Below are 15,492 nucleotides of genomic sequence, written 5' to 3' on the forward strand. Positions count from 1 at the left end.
GTTATGTTCTAGGCTATGTTGTCCATTGTTTTGTACTTACCGCCCCATGGTCACTACGTGATCACGGGGCAGCCAGACGCCTGTCCAGTCACCTTCCCCCCCTCCCGCTCTTCCATAGAGTCGGGGGGGGTGGGTCGGTCTGCCCATGCTCGCTCCGCATACCCGAGCCCGCCTCCCTCTCTCCCCCCAGGCGGAGGGAGTAGAGGGACGGGACAGACCCAGACTGGACTCGACCTCTCCGGCTTCTCGGTCTGGCCGGATGGTAAGGTGGGGGGGGACTGGCCTTTCCCCCCTCCGTTGCTACTCTCCGTCGCTCCGTTGCTAGCCCGAGTCTGTATGTCCTCTCGCTCTTTCCCACCTTACTAGGGCTCCTTTACTACCGGAGACCTGGCATCCAGCGGAAAGGTGCTAGTCCACCCAGCAGGGTGGACCGTGGCAGACAGTTGGTCCCTCTAACCACTCCGTCTCGCTGAGTTACGACACTCCGCCACGCACTGGACTTAGTCCGGTACGTTCGAGTTTTATAGGTTTAAGATCTATTTCGTTAAACTATTAAGTTTATCTTAAGCTACCTTAAACCATCCCCCTCCTTACCTGTTTCACCGGATCTCTCCGGGGTTATAGCCTATTCAGGCGATAAGGGAGGGGTTATGCCCAAATTTTTTCCGAGCTCCGGCATGCAACGGAGTTCCTCTGTCCTTTAGCCTGTAAGTGAGAGTCTTTAAGATACTCATGTGTCTTTTCACTTACAGACCACCAACTGTGAGCATCCGGGATGCGCCGCCACACTTCAAGACCCATGTGGACATGAAGTTGCCGGTCCCATGCTCCATGCGCGACTCCGCACGGGGACATCCAGGTCTGGTACCATGAGACGTGTACCATCTGTTATGATCTGGTGAGCCAGCTCTTAGACGGGGTAAGTATTCCAACTCCGTTAAACTGGTCTTCATTTGTTATAGTGCTTAATAGTTTTTACATTAATCCCTAACTTAAGATAAAATTCATGGGGTTTTGTAGCCCCTATAATTTTAAGTTAAGCTTTTAAATTGGTTTTAGTTTTAAGTTTAATCTTAAAATCTAATCAATACCCTCTTTTCCAGGCTCCGCTTGTGGGGATACCGCACTGGCAACCCTGCGGGCCTGGGTCGGCGGTTTTGGGAAGAACGCCGCCAAGGGTATGCCCTACATTCTTGAGAAGAAGTTGGCGGTACTAATCTTACCCTGGAGGCAAGGCTACAGGCTACGTCGACCCAGCAGAGGCGGCCCCGACTATCGCTTTCATCCAGCCAACAGCTGGCTGCCTGGCTCGTTGACGGACCAAGGCCAGGACATCTCCTCGGAAGTCGCGACGCTTGATATTAATGTTGAACTTATGGTAGGTGTAGACGACCTGTTGGTCGAGGTAAGTACGTTGGACACCCAAGGGATGCCCATTGGGTGCTACTGGATCTTCTACCCCTGCAACCTCTCCATCCTTCCAAGGCTTTACGGGTAATGAACTTTATACTTCTGACGCTTCCGTTAGACCCAAGGTCAAAGGTCAAGCAGTGAAAACCTGACGAAGACGTCGTCGTCGTCTAAAAAGTCGGCGTCGGCGTCATCTTCCTCTCGTAAGTCTCCGGCTAGGAATCCCGGAGCAGAGAGATCTAAAGCTTCTGGGTCCGGCTCTAAGTCCTCTAGGAGTAAATCCTCCAGGGAGAGATCTCATACTCCAGCGGAGTCGTCAGTTCCGCTTCCTTTGGTTCCGGTTCAGAGCCACCCTTCCACCTCCGCAGCAGCTCCGGCTTTGGACTCCAACGCTGGTCTGTTGCAACAAGTGGGCGATCTGGTTGGTTCTCTGAAGAACAGCATGGAACAAATGATCTCCCGGTTGTCTGATAGGATCACCTCTTCAGGACAACATTATAGCCGGACTTCAAAAAAGCCAAGCTCCACTAGCCTCTTCTCCATCTTTCAGCACAAGGTTGGAGCCCAATTACCCCCGTATGACTCTCTACCTCCGTTCTCAATGAACAACCCTTGGAGAGTAGCGTCATACGCCCCCTTCCAGGACGGGCTTATCTCTATCCCGGAATGTGGAACTCGGAGGATTGAAGACTTCGAGTTCTACCCGGAAGACCTTCAGCCTCCGTTCATCGGCTACGCCAGGCTCACCGCCTCAGCCATGACTCGGGACGATAAGGTACCAAAGGAGACAGTTCTCTATTCACGAGACCAGGCTCAGAGAGAATGGCTCAGGTGTCTAGAGGACATGGATTGTTCCAACACGAAAATCCAACCTTTTAAGAGTCCGTTTACGATCTTTACGATGGAAGAGAGTACCCCGCTCCCTTTCTTGACAAAGATCGCGACAACCACCATTCCAGCAGCCCAGAAGGGGGCATTCCATGCCTCAGCTGAAGGAAGCAGATCCTACGTCTCCTTTACTTCCTTCAGCCGGTGAAATTGTGGGGAAGAATTTGTTCCCCAACAGCCAAAAAAAAGCACTTCTCAGCTGGCAAACTCAAACCAGACTGTGCTATGGAGCAGTTTGGTGAGAAGCTACCTAGGCTTCCCGATAGCCTTATTCAGGCGGAATTCGATTCCAAATCGCGGTTAGCCAGATCCATTAATTCCATGGCTATGGCCGAGGTGGCTACCATTGCCTATGGATCGGAGCCACTCTTTAAGCTTCTTACCAAATCTTTGACTCAAACGGTGCAGTCGGATATGTTTGAGTTCGCCTCACTGCTAGGACGAATTGTAGGAAGCATGTCCTACAAGAAGCAACAATTTGGCACGAGCCGAATAAGTTGCTTACGTCAAGCATCTGGGAGCAGACCTCTTCCCAGAAGCAATGGTGAAGGAGGTTCAAGCAGAGGCTACGAGATTGAACCAAAGCCTTAAAGGACCGTTGGGGTCTTATTCGGCCAAAAGAGACGACAGGATCAAGCCGGTAAGGGTAAGGCTCAAAGGAAACCCAGACGTTTCCAGCCCTACCAGAAGAAGCAGCCACGCTTTTCTCAGCAGGTTCCGGCTGTTCCCTTGGTGCAAACAGCCCAACCCTCTACCTCAAAGGCTCAATCGCAGCCGATTTATGTTATCTCCCCTCAGCCTCAACCCTCCACCTCTTACGCTCTCTCTCCAGCCTACAATCAGGTCTTCGAGGGTCAAGCTTTCCAGAAGTATGACCGCTCGGGTAGGGAGGGCAGAGGTAAGCGTTCCTTTCGTGGGAGAGGATCGGGAGGTCCCTTTAATAGAGGCAAACATTTCAGGGAGGCCGAGGAGGCTACCAAAACCAATGAGGAATTTCAGGTAGGAGGGAGGCTGTTTCTTACTTTCGCCACCGGTGGAACTTCAGCAAGTGGGCTCAGAGCATTGTGTCAAAAGGCCTGGGTTGGAGCTGGTTAGCGAGCCCACCCCCATCCAGACCTTTCCGCCAACTTCCTTCCAAGGAATTGACGGAGTATGCGGAGGATCTCCTTCAGAAAGGAGCTATAGCGAGAGTCAACAGGTTAAAATTTCAAGGTCGCTTGTTCAGCGTGCCAAAGAAAGAAGGCTCACAAAAAGAAGGGTAATCTTAGACTTGTCCCGCTTAAACTTAGCCATTCGCTGCGACAAGTTCAAGATGCTCACGATCTCGCAGGTGCGGACCTTACTTCCCCGTGGGGCCGTCACCACCTCTATCGATCTTACAGACGCTTACTATCATATCCCTATTGCAAGACACTTCCGTCCGTATCTGGGCTTCAAGATAGGAGACCAGACATTCTCCTTCAAGGTAGTTCCTTTTGGGCTCAACGTAGCACCCAGGGTGTTCACGAAGCTGGCGGAAGTAGTAGTTCAACAACTAAGATCGCAAGGGGTTATGGTAGTAGCGTATCTCGACGATTGGTTGATCTGGGCTTCAACAGTCGAGGAATGCAACAGAGCAACACTGAAAGTGATTCAGTTTTCCTGGAATATCTAGGCTTCAAGATAAACAGGACCAAGTCAAGACTCACTCCAGAGTCAAACTTTCAGTGGCTAGGCATTCAATGGAATCTATCCTCCCATACTCTGTCGATTCCATCAGCCAAGAGAAAGAAAATAGCGAAGTCAGTCAAGCAATTTCTGAGTCACAAGCTGGCGTCAAGAAGAACTCAGGAAAGGATCCTGGGTTCACTCCAGTTTGCATCAGTGACAAACATCCTGATGAAAGCCAAACTGAAAGACCTAACCAGAATCTGGCGCTCACGAGCAAATGTCAGGTCCAGGGACAAATTATCCTCAGTCCCTCTGATTCTACGGAATCGACTCCGGCCGTGGGCGAAAGTCAAGAACTTATCGGTATCAGTGCCCCTTCAGTTTCCTCCACCAGGAATTACCATCCACACAGACGCTTCATTAAGCGTTGGGGAGGATATTCCCAGTTCAAGAAAGTTCAAGGAACCTGGTCACCTCAGTTCCGTCAGTTCCATATAAACGTTCTGGAAGCAATGGCAGTGTTCTTGACTCTGAAAAGGTTACGGCCGCCAAAGTATCCCACATAAAGCTAGTCTTGGACAGCGCAGTGGTAGTACATTGTGTAAACAGAGGAGGCTCCAAATCACGTCATCTAAATCATGTCATGGTAGCCATCTTCTCCCTGGCGGACAAGTTCAGTTGGCATCTCTCCTCCACCCACATAGCTGGAGTGAGAAACGTCATAGCAGATGCTCTATCCCGATCAGTACCTCTAGAGTCGGAATGGTCACTGGACAACAGTTCGTTCCAATGGATTCTTCAGAGAGTTCCAGGCCTACAAGTGGATCTCTTCGCATCTCAAGCGAACCACAAACTCCCATGTTATGTGGCCCCCAACCTGGACCCTCTGGCCTATGCCACGGACGCCCCTGGCTCTAGACTGGAACAAACTGGGAGAAGATTTATGTCTTTCCTCCAGTGAATCTTCTCATGAAGGTATTGAACAAACTCAGGACATTCAAGGGTCAAGTGGCTCTAGTAGCCCCAGACTGGCCGAAGAGCAATTGGTACCCTCTTATTCTGGAACTGGGTCTTCGCCCTCTTCGGATTCCCAGTCCCAGGCTCTCCCAGTCAGTACAAACGAAGACTGTGTTCGCTTCCTCAGGGATTCTCAAAACCCTAACTTTATGGATTTCATGAAGTTTGCAGCGAAAAGGGATGCGAATATTGACCCTCAAAATATTCTCTTCTTGGAATCCGATAAAAGAGATTCAACTTTGAGACAGTATGATGCTGCTGTCAAAAAGTTAGCAACCTTCCTGAGAGAATCAGAGATTAGGATCATGACAATCAATTCGGCTATATCCTTTTTCAGATCCTTATTTGAAAAAGGCTTAGCAGCTAGCACGATTACGACAAACAAGTCAGCCTTGAAAAAGATTTTTCAATTTGGTTTCAACATAGACTTGACAGATTCCTACTTCTCGTCTATTCCCAAGGCGTGTGCTAGACTTAGACCTTCTGTAAGGCCTACGTCGGTATCATGGTTCTTAAACGATGTTCTAAAGCTGGCTTCAGAAACTGATAATGACACATGCTCGTTTTATTATGCTCTTAAGAAAAACTCTATTTTTATTAAGCTTGGCCTCAGGAGCTAGAATTTCAGAACTGTCGGCTTTATCCAGAGACCCGGATCATATTCAGTTCCTTCCCACAGGGGAAGTTCTACTTTCTCCGGAACGTAGTTTTATAGCTAAAAATGAAGATCCTTTGATGAGGTGGGAACCATGGAAGGCACTACCCCTTCCACAAGATGTATCTCTTTGCCCAGTTTCAACCTTACGAGCCTTTCTGTCTAGGACCTCCTCATCCTCATCGGGTCCTCTCTTTAAGAGAGAAAAGGTGGTACTTTATCTATTAAAGCATCAGGCAACAAATCCTGTACTTCATTAAACAAGCCAATCCTGACTCTTTTCCAAAAGCACATGATGTCAGGGCAGTGGCCACCTCAATTAACTATTTCCAACATATGAACTTCGATGAGTGAAAAAAGTATACTGGATGGAAATCGCCGACAGTGTTCAAAACGTCATTACTTAAAGTCCTTGGAAGCTCTGAAATTTTCAGCAGTAGCAGCGGGTAACATAGTTTCCCCCGACTCTACCTAATCTTTAGTAGAAGATCCAGTCCTCCTTTCTACCTGCCTCACCCAACAGTTCGTCTATCCCTGCTTGTTATCTACGGTTACCTTGTGTCTTAGCTGCTTTTATGATGAGTGGTGGGTGTCCCTTATTTTTTTGCTAGGGGCACTCACAATTGATTGTGAATATTGATCTCTTGGATGTCATCCCCTTATTTTATGCTAGGGGATACATCTTATTTGTAATGGTTACGAGTTTTGTATATTAAGTTATATACATTCCTTTATATGTTATTATTGTTGAGTTTGTTTTGTTCAACTTATTATGTTAATTGCTCTGGATTTCTGATACATATCTTTACACAGATACTATTTTGATACAGATATCATATTACCCCTGTATATATATGATTACCTTAAGTTAAGGAAAATATTAGAATTAAGTTTAATTTAAGCATATTCTAATTTGTATCATTGTGTATATGTATCTTTATTAAGCCATTGTATTCTTTTATTTTATTTTACCTTTTTATTTGAGACCTATTTTTGTTTGTTGAATTTTCTTTACAATCTTGTGCTATTTCTCTGGTACGATTTCGCGCAGCGACACGAGCTGAGCCCAGAAAAGGGATTTTGACGTAAGGAAAAAATCTATTTCTGGGCGATTGGCTCGTGTCGCCAGCGAAATCCCGCCCTACCCATCCCATCGCCCAAGATTGTCTGCTAACTTCAGGATGGCCACCAGAGGCGCAGCAGTCGGCAGCATGGGATGGAGTAGTAGTAGTTGCTGCCCACTCTGTGGGTCGGCTCTCCTCTTGTGGGGATTTTGTAGTGGGAGATTTCTATTGGCATTTGGCTCGTGGTAGTGGTCTCACTCGCCATAGTGTTCATACCGACACCCTTCTGGAGGGTGAGCGAGTCAGTTGTACTGACCTTTTCTTTATTTATTTATTCTCTGGTATGTGTTAGTACATTACCCTAGAAATAATAGATTAAAGGATATTTCGCCCGGCGACACGAGCCAATCGCCCAGAAATAGATTTTTCCTTCGTCAAAATCCCTTTTTTTGGCCTACTTTGAAGTGAAGCTATGGATGTAACAACAGCCTCTACTTCCTTAGTTTTCAGGCGTTATCTGCCATTGAGCTACTGAAGGTGTGAATGATTTGTGCTTAATACAGTGGACCCCCCTTATTCGCGGATTTCTCTCGGGAACATTTCCCCGCATAATTTGCGGAAAATTCGCCTATTCGTGGTATTTTTCTATGAGAAATATCCACAAATTCTTGTTTTTTTTTTTTTTTTTCAATTTCATCATTAAATGCACTTTTTGTTATAAAACTAATAAAAAAAACAAGTATACAAATTTTTAGTGGCTTTTTCCTAAGTTTTAACTAACAAAATAGGAGGTTTTAAGCATTTTTATAGGGGTTCCAACTATTTGCGGGTTCTAACTATTCGTGGGTGGGGGGGGTCTGGTACGTATCCCCCGCAAATACGGGGGACCACTGTAATAGTTGTTGAAAAGTTTCAGTACCTCGAGACCACTTTTAGTGATTGGCATGGCATTGCAGAAGGAAGCACATGGGAGCATTCCCCTCGCTGCATAGTTTCCCCTAAGTAGGAGGTAACCTTTGGCTCTACCGTCACGCCACAACAAGTTAAGATGAGCGCCAACCAGAGGCAGTGTTCATCTGCATAGCTCTCTTAACTAATAGGAATGACCAGCATTGTTTTTTCAATGCTAGGAACTTTTCTATTTTCAAATTCATTACATGACATAATGCTTTGGAGTAGAATATGTCCATGACCCCCACCTCCTTTCAATGTGGAGTCAGCTGTATAATTACTGGGTAAGTCCTTCCTACTATTGCCATTGGGGGTTGGCACTGTATACATACACTGAACAATCAAAGTGCTGCCTGCAAAATTCGAATTAGGCTGCCGTACGTTGGAAACTATAGCTATATTAATTACTGGGTAAGTATATACAAAACCTTATTATAAAATATCATTTTCATGCCAAATTTAAAAAAATAAATTTCAATTTCCTACAGACCAGCTTTTAAGTGAAAACTCAGAAGAGGATGCAAAACCAGTGGTCAACTTTGTTCTGATGACCCGCTCAGGGAGCAAGCAGCAGTATAGCAATGTCGAAATGCCCGTCAACTCGGAGCTTGTCACAAAACTTCGCACAAGAGAAGAGGTATGTCTTGAATAAATCCTATTTTTACTCCTGCAGACGATATTCAAAACTATTTTACTTATGGGGTAAAGGCTGGTTCACTTTTATTTTATTTTAGTGTATAATTAAAGGCTTTATTTCAGTATGTATCTGCGAGTTCTTCAAAGAGGTCTTGAGTCTTCCTTTCAGTTGGTAATCCTGTCATACCATGTCACAAATGTCACAGCTGCCTCTTTGGTTAATTATCAGGAGAAATTGTGCTGTACCTTTCATTTCCCACCACATTTTTACATTTAAATCTGTAATGGTGGTACATATTTTTAAGTAGGGGTTTTTCCTTGCTGGTAGTATTTTATTTTGCATAATGATTCAAGATTTTCACTTGAATTTTCTTTTTCCCAAAGGCTGAACGAGCTGAAAAGGAGAGAGTCAAAAGGATGACCCTGGAGATTAATGAAAGACAAGAGGAAGAGGAAGCTGCAGAAATCTTGCAACAGGTAAAGTAACATTTTACTCATGCTTTTCCTCAAACAAAATTGTTTCTTCAAACATGTTGCTGCTTGCTTCTTGGGAAGGATAATATAAATTTTCATAATAAATTTGATTATTTGGATACTTACCTACTGTTAAATTTAGCTATATTTCCGCGCCAATTAGGCGAGTTGGCATTCAAACAAATAATCAAATGGCTGTACAGATGACTGTCTAGTTTACCTGTTCTCCACTAGGTGTGTTTCGAATGTTTTAGCTCTTGTCAGAATTCTTCTTGATAGCCCACTAAGTTGTTGGGAGGCTGGGTGAGTCTACTATTTAACAGTAGGTTATCCAAATAATAAATTTTATTATGAAAATTTATATTATTTGAGATGAATCTTACCTACTGTTAAAGTTAGCTGATTTCCACATTAAGAAGAGGATGATGGGTAGTGCAGCTAGACAAAAATCTGCTCAGCCATTCGAGCTAAAGGTTCTTGCATGAAACCCAAAACATTCTCCCCTGATCTGGAATCCTCGGTGGATTTCACTACCACCAGAAGTTGGATTCTATTCAGGGAGAAAGGCTCTCATACATATGCAGCAAAGAGCAGCCTTGTGGAGAAAAACACTTCGATTCAGCCGGAATGAAACACAAGCGGTATGAGGGACCCCTGTGCCTGGGTCCAAAAGCCTTATAAAATCAGTCACTTAAAATAAAAATAAATACCTTTACGATATAAAGGTACGCTCCTATACAAAATTTGTACCTTCACACTCCCCAAAATATTAAAACTTAAAACCTGGAATTTAAACAAAAGAGCCTAAAGAATTCTCTTTTTTTGGTTCAGGAAAAGCCTACCCACTACTAGTAGTGGATTAAGGGCTTTACTGTTTTCAAACACAATTCTATATACTTAAGGTAATTAACGGATAAAAACCGAATTGTACTTCTACTGTGCCTAATCAGTCCTATTCTGGAGCGACAAATTGACTTAACACTAAATGAAGTTACAACTGCTGCTCACATTATGAATGTTTACCTTCAATAAAGGTAGAAGATACGGAGCTAGTTCGCATGCACTAGCCTATTCAATACGTCACAAGGACCTTGTGTTCCTTGACAAAGATGTTATAAGTTTTGTTCATGAAACTTACCTGGCAGATATATATATAGCTGTATTCTCCGAAGTCCGACAGAATTTCAAAACTCGCGGCACACGCAGTGGGCGGCCAGGTGGTAGTACCCATTCCCGCCGCTGGGAGGCGGATATCAGGAACCATTCCCATTTTCTATTCATATTTTTTCTGTCGCCGGTCGGTAAACACCTGTTTACAGACCTCCGCCCAGGATTTTTGGATTTGACTCGTTATAAGTATCTGGATTGACTTTTGGTTTTGACTCTGGATTGTTGGATTGGCATACGCGATAGTGGACTGTTTTTGGATTTTGGATTGGCTTTTCTATGAACGTGATGTCGGGATCAAGTTCAGTGAGCTTCAGAGTGTGTGTGAGAAGTGATTGCAAGGTGAGGCTACCGAAATCATCGGTAGACCCCCACACAGTATGTATGGGGTGTAGGGGGCATGTTTGTTTGCTGGTTGATCGTTGCATTGAATGCAAAAGTTTGACTGAGGATGAATGGAAGGTGTATGAATCCTATCGGCGTAAGTTGGAGCGCGATAGGATCAGGAGGTCTTCCTCCAAGAGCGGTTCTACGAAAGGTAAGGGAAGTAACATTTCTCCTATTTTAACACCAGTAGAATTTGCTTCACCTAATCCTGTGTTGTTGCCTGAGGGCCCTAGTTCTGTGTCCTGGAGAAAGGTAATGCCCCTTCTTTCTCTGATTCTAGAGTCATTACGCACTCTAGAGTCCAAAGTGTTGGCCCTTGAAAACGGCTCGAGTAAAGTGTGTGATCGTGCCCCTAGTGTTGTGGAGGGGGCGTCAGATCGGCCCCATAATGCCTCTAGGTCTAGACCTCTGTCGGACTCCCAGAACTCAGGGAGTGGGCATGTCGAAAGCCGCAAGAGGGTTACGGGGGCTCCCCACCGATCTGGCGTCCCTTCGGCAGGACCTGTTGCTACTTCCCAGGCTGCCAAGGAGCGTGCTCAGGCTCGCATCCTTAAGGACTGTTTTTCGTCCTCCGAGGCGCCCTCCCCGCGCAAGGGGTGGAGCGCTCGGAGAGACTCGCGTCCGTTGAAAAGGACTTTTCCTAGGGAGGACGCTTTACGTCCCCTCTCTCCGCTCTCGTTGCGGTCTTCGCCTGCGTCGTATGACGCGTTTCCTCCACAGAAGAAAGGTAGGACGTCGTCCGAGGACGACGCTGAGAAGCGCTTCTCTCGCGCCTCGGAGAGGCAGGTTGCTGTACCTGTGAGAAGGAAGGAGGCGTCCCCCCGCCCCTCGTCTTCTCGCAGGCGCAGCCCTTCACCTCCTCTCGGTTCTTCACCAACGAGGAGTATTCTTGCGTCGCTTCAAGACCAATTGTCGGCCTTAATGGCTCGGAAGACTCGCCCAGCAGCAGTTGAGCCTAAACGAAGGAAGGACGCTAGACTGCCTGTCAAGAGGACGAGGCAGTCTCCTTCTCCGTCTCCTCGTTCGTCTCTGTCTCCGCCCGCACGTCAGGACGCCTTTGAGGACGCTCGACAGGACGCTTTTGAGGACGCTCGGCAGGACGCTTTTGAAGACGCTCGTCGGGATGTTTTGCTTGACGCTTTGCCTGTGGAGAAGGCTTTCGAGAGCGCTCAGAAGGACGCTTTGAAAGCGAAAGCTGGACGCTTGAGCGTGAAACGTAAGGACGCTCCTCGAGGGAGACTAAGAGTAACCTCTCTTGACGCGCAGCGCGGTCAGGACGCTCTTCGTGGTTCGAGCTCTAAAGATCGACAGAAGGTCGGTCGCTTTGAAGAGGCTGATATTAGTCATCCTCGAAAGCCTTTGTTGAAGGCTAGACCCGTTGGGCGCACGCCCTCTCCAGAGGTTCAATCTCCTTTGCCTCTTCGGGAGGAAGGAGAGCTTAGTAGTCCGGCGGACTCAGTGGAGGAAGAACAGCCGTCAGTTTCGTCGGTTTCCGACTACAAGGTGCTGGTTCGTCTTTTACGTTCTTCGTTTGGTGAGAAGTTCCAGCCTGCAGCTCCTAAGTCTCCACCCTCTCAGTTTTCGTCTTCGAAGTCGTGCAAGGTTTCGGAAGTGGTGGAGATGAAGACTTCCTTGTCCACTAAGAGAGCCTTCAAGAAGTTGCAGGATTGGATGGAACGTCGGAAGGATCAGGGCAAGTCGACTTTCGCCCTTCCTCCTTCAAGACTCAGTGGGAAAGGCGGCATTTGGTATGAGACCAAAGCTGAAGTAGGAGTTAAGATCCCGTCGTCTTCCCAAGGGGACTTTGCTAGTCTGGTAGACGCCCAGAAGAGATCCCTTTTATCGTCCGCTAAGATTTCATGGACACCAACGGAGATTGACCATCACATGAAAGGTCTGTTAAAGACTCTGGAAGTCTTTAACTTCCTAGACTGGTGCCTAGGAGTCCTGGATCTTCAATCTAGGAGTCCTGATTCTTTGAGTCTGGGGGAGCTGTCCAATGTGTTGTCATGCATGGACAAGGCCGTCAGGGATGGTTCGGAAGAGTTAGTGTCTCATTTCGGCACTGCTTTCCTCAAGAAGAGAACGCTTTTCTGCAATTTTACAGCGAGGTCGGTTTCTGCATCGCAGAAAGCAGAGCTTCTCTTTGCACCTCTTTCGAGCCATCTCTTCCCCAGGCTATGGTAAGGGACCTGGCAGTGAGCCTACAAGAGAAGGCTACCCAGGACCTCTTGGCCCAGTCTTCAAGACGTCCCGCAGTCCCTACCACGTCGTCGTCTGGACGACCTCCTAGGAAGGTTAAACCCTTTCGTAGCGCTCCTCCCTCGAGAGCTGCTCCTCGAGGGAGAGGACTTGCAAGAGGAAGAGGTTCCTTCAAACCTAAATCCTCTAAGTGAGAAGAAAGTCCTTCAGATGCCGGTCGGAGCCAGGCTAAAGTTCTTTGCAGGGGTGTGGAGAGAGAGAGATACAGATGCGTGGTCCCTCAAGATAGTGGAAACAGGGGTACAAGATCCCCTTGGGACCCTCCTCCTCTTTCTACGACTCCCAGAGATCTTTCCCCGTCGTATCAAGGGGAGAAACATCAGGTTCTTTTGTAGATCTTTTGGATCAAATTGATCAAGAAAAGAGCGGTGGAGCAGGTCTTAGACCTGGGGTCACCAGGATATTACAACAGACTTTTCCTGGTACCAAAGCAGTCGTCGGGGGTGGGTGGCGTCCAGTCTTGGACGTAAGCAGCCTGAATCTTTTCGTAGAAAAGAAAAAATTCAAGATGGAAACACCTCAGTCGGTTCTAGGAGCCTTAAGGACCGGGCGACTGGATGGTGTCCTTGGACCTACAGGACGCATACTTTCACGTGCCTATCCACCCTACTTTCAAGAAAAGTTTCTGAGGTTTATGCTAAGGGACAAAGTTTGGCAATTCCGAGCTCTTTGTTTCGGTTTAAGCACGGCTCCGATGGTATTTACCATGCTCATGAAAAACGTAGCGAGATGGTTACATTCTGCAGGAATAAGTGTGTCCCTGTATCTCGACGATTGGCTGATCAGAGCATCGTCAGAAGAAAGGTGTCTGAAGGACCTTCACTTCACGTTCGGCCTTGGCGAAGTCCCTGGGACTTCTGGTCAACCTCGAAAAGTCGCATCTGACCCCAACACAGTCCATCGTGTATCTGGGGATTCAGATGGATTCTTGCGGCTTTTCGAGCGTTTCCGTCCCAGGAACGACAGCTGCAAGGCTTAGAGAGAGTTTCGGCCTTCCTGGGGAAGGAAGCTTGCTCGGCGAGGGAGTGGATGAGTCTGCTGGGGACCATTTCCTCGCTGGAAAAGTTTGTTTCCCTGGGAAGACTACACCTCAGACCTCTCCAGTTTTTCTTAGCAGACGAATGGAGAGTCAGAGAGGATCTGAATGCGACCCTTTTCATCACCAGATCGGTGAAGAACCATCTAAGATGGTGGTTAGATCCTCGGAAGTTTCAAGAGGGGTTGTCCCTAAAGCTTCTGAGCCCAGACCTAGTGTTGTTTTCCGACGCCTCGGTGTCGGGATGGGGAGCAACACTGGGAGGGGAGGAAGTGTCAGGCACCTGGAGGGGGAACAGGTGTCCTGGCACATCAATGTAAAGGAACTAGCGGCGGTTTTTCTGGCGCTACAGTTCTTCCAACAAAAGGTTGCAGGGAAAGTAGTCCAAGTCAACTCGGACAACACCACAGCCCTTGCGTACCTAAAGAAGCAGGGAGGTACACACTCCCATCCTCTTTTTTATTTAGCGAGGGAGATTCTGCTGTGGGCAGGTGCGAGACGGATAAGGATCCTGACAAGATTTATCGCAGGAGTCCAGAACGTCAGAGCAGACCTTCTCAGCCGACAAGATCAGATCCTGCCGACGGAATGGACGTTGCACCAGGACGTCTGTCGAGAGCTCTGGAGACTGTGGGGGTGTCCGTTAGTCGGACCTATTTGCGACGTCGAGAACAAAGAGGTTGCCTCTTTATTGCTCCCCTGTGCTGGATCCGGGAGCAGTCGCTATAGACGCTCTGCTCTGGGACTGGACGAACCTGGACTTGTATGCCTTCCCGCCATTCAAGATCATGGGGGAAGTAGTAAGGAAGTTCGCGGCATCGGAGGGGACGAGGTTGACCCTGATCGCCCCGATGTGGCCCGCGAAGGAATGGTTCACGGAGGTAATGTCCTTCATCATAGACTTTCCGAGGACGTTGCCCTGGAGGAAAGATCTACTCAGACAGCCCCACTTTGCAAGATATCACCGAAACCTCTCCGCTCTGGGTCTGACTGCGTTCAGACTATCGAAAAGTTGGCCAGAGCGAGAGGTTTTTCTAAAGCAGCTGCAAAGGCGATCGCCAATGCTAGGAGAACGTCCTCGAGAGCTGTTTACCAGTCGAAGTGGGCTTCCTTCAGGGCATGGTGTAGAAAGGAGGGAATTTCCTCTTCCACTACCTCTGTGAGCCAGATAGCCGATTTCCTGCTATTTTAAGAAATGTACAGAAGCTGGCTGTCCCCGACCATCAAGGGATATAAGAGTATGCTGTCGGCAGTCTTCCGACACAGAGGACTAGACCTGTCTGATAACAGGGATCTTCACGATCCTCCTGAGATCTTTTGGGACATCCAAGATACCTCAGGTGAGGCCTCCTTCTTGGAACTTGGATTTAGTCCTTAGACTGTTAATGTCGAGTCCTTTGAACCTCTACATGAAGCGTCTCTTAGGAACTTGACGAAGAAGGCTCTTTCCTAACTGCTCTGGCGACGGCGAAGAGAGTTAGCGAAATTCAGGCCATTTGTAAGCGAGTGGGCTTCAAAGGGGACAATGCTGTCTGCTCTTTGAGTCCCACTTTCTTAGCAAAGAATGAAAACCCGTCGACCCTTGGCCAAGGGAGCTTTGAAATCAAGGGTATGACAAGCCTTGTGGGCCAAGAACCTGAGAGAGTCCTGTGCCCTGTCAGGGCTCTAAAGTTTTATGTCCACAAGACTAAAGAAGTACGAGGTCCCTCAGATAATCTCTGGTGTTCGGTTAAACGACCCGATATACCATTATCCAAGAACGCCTTGGCGTTCTTTCTGAGGGACGTCATTAAAGAGGCTCATTCGTCTTCCACACAGATCGATTTGAGCCTCTTGCGAGTGAAAGCTCACGAGGTCAGAGCTGTCGCAACCTCGCTTGCCTTCCAAAGGAACAT

General features: G+C 47.5%; 1 protein-coding gene across 2 annotated transcripts in view; it reads left to right on the plus strand.

Moving 5' to 3' along the window:
* Positions 1-15,492, plus strand: part of LOC135200314 (regulator of nonsense transcripts 2-like) — a 305,608-nt gene that overhangs the window by 273,423 nt on the left and 16,693 nt on the right. For both annotated transcript variants that reach the window (XM_064228867.1, XM_064228866.1), the window contains exons 23-24: positions 8,124-8,272; positions 8,656-8,748. In XM_064228867.1, the coding sequence (XP_064084937.1) occupies positions 8,124-8,272; positions 8,656-8,748 (242 nt within the window). The remainder of the gene's footprint in view (positions 1-8,123; positions 8,273-8,655; positions 8,749-15,492) is intronic.

The sequence above is a fragment of the Macrobrachium nipponense genome, chromosome 26, assembly GCF_015104395.2.
Source record: "Macrobrachium nipponense isolate FS-2020 chromosome 26, ASM1510439v2, whole genome shotgun sequence".
Lineage (NCBI taxonomy): Eukaryota > Metazoa > Arthropoda > Malacostraca > Decapoda > Palaemonidae > Macrobrachium > Macrobrachium nipponense.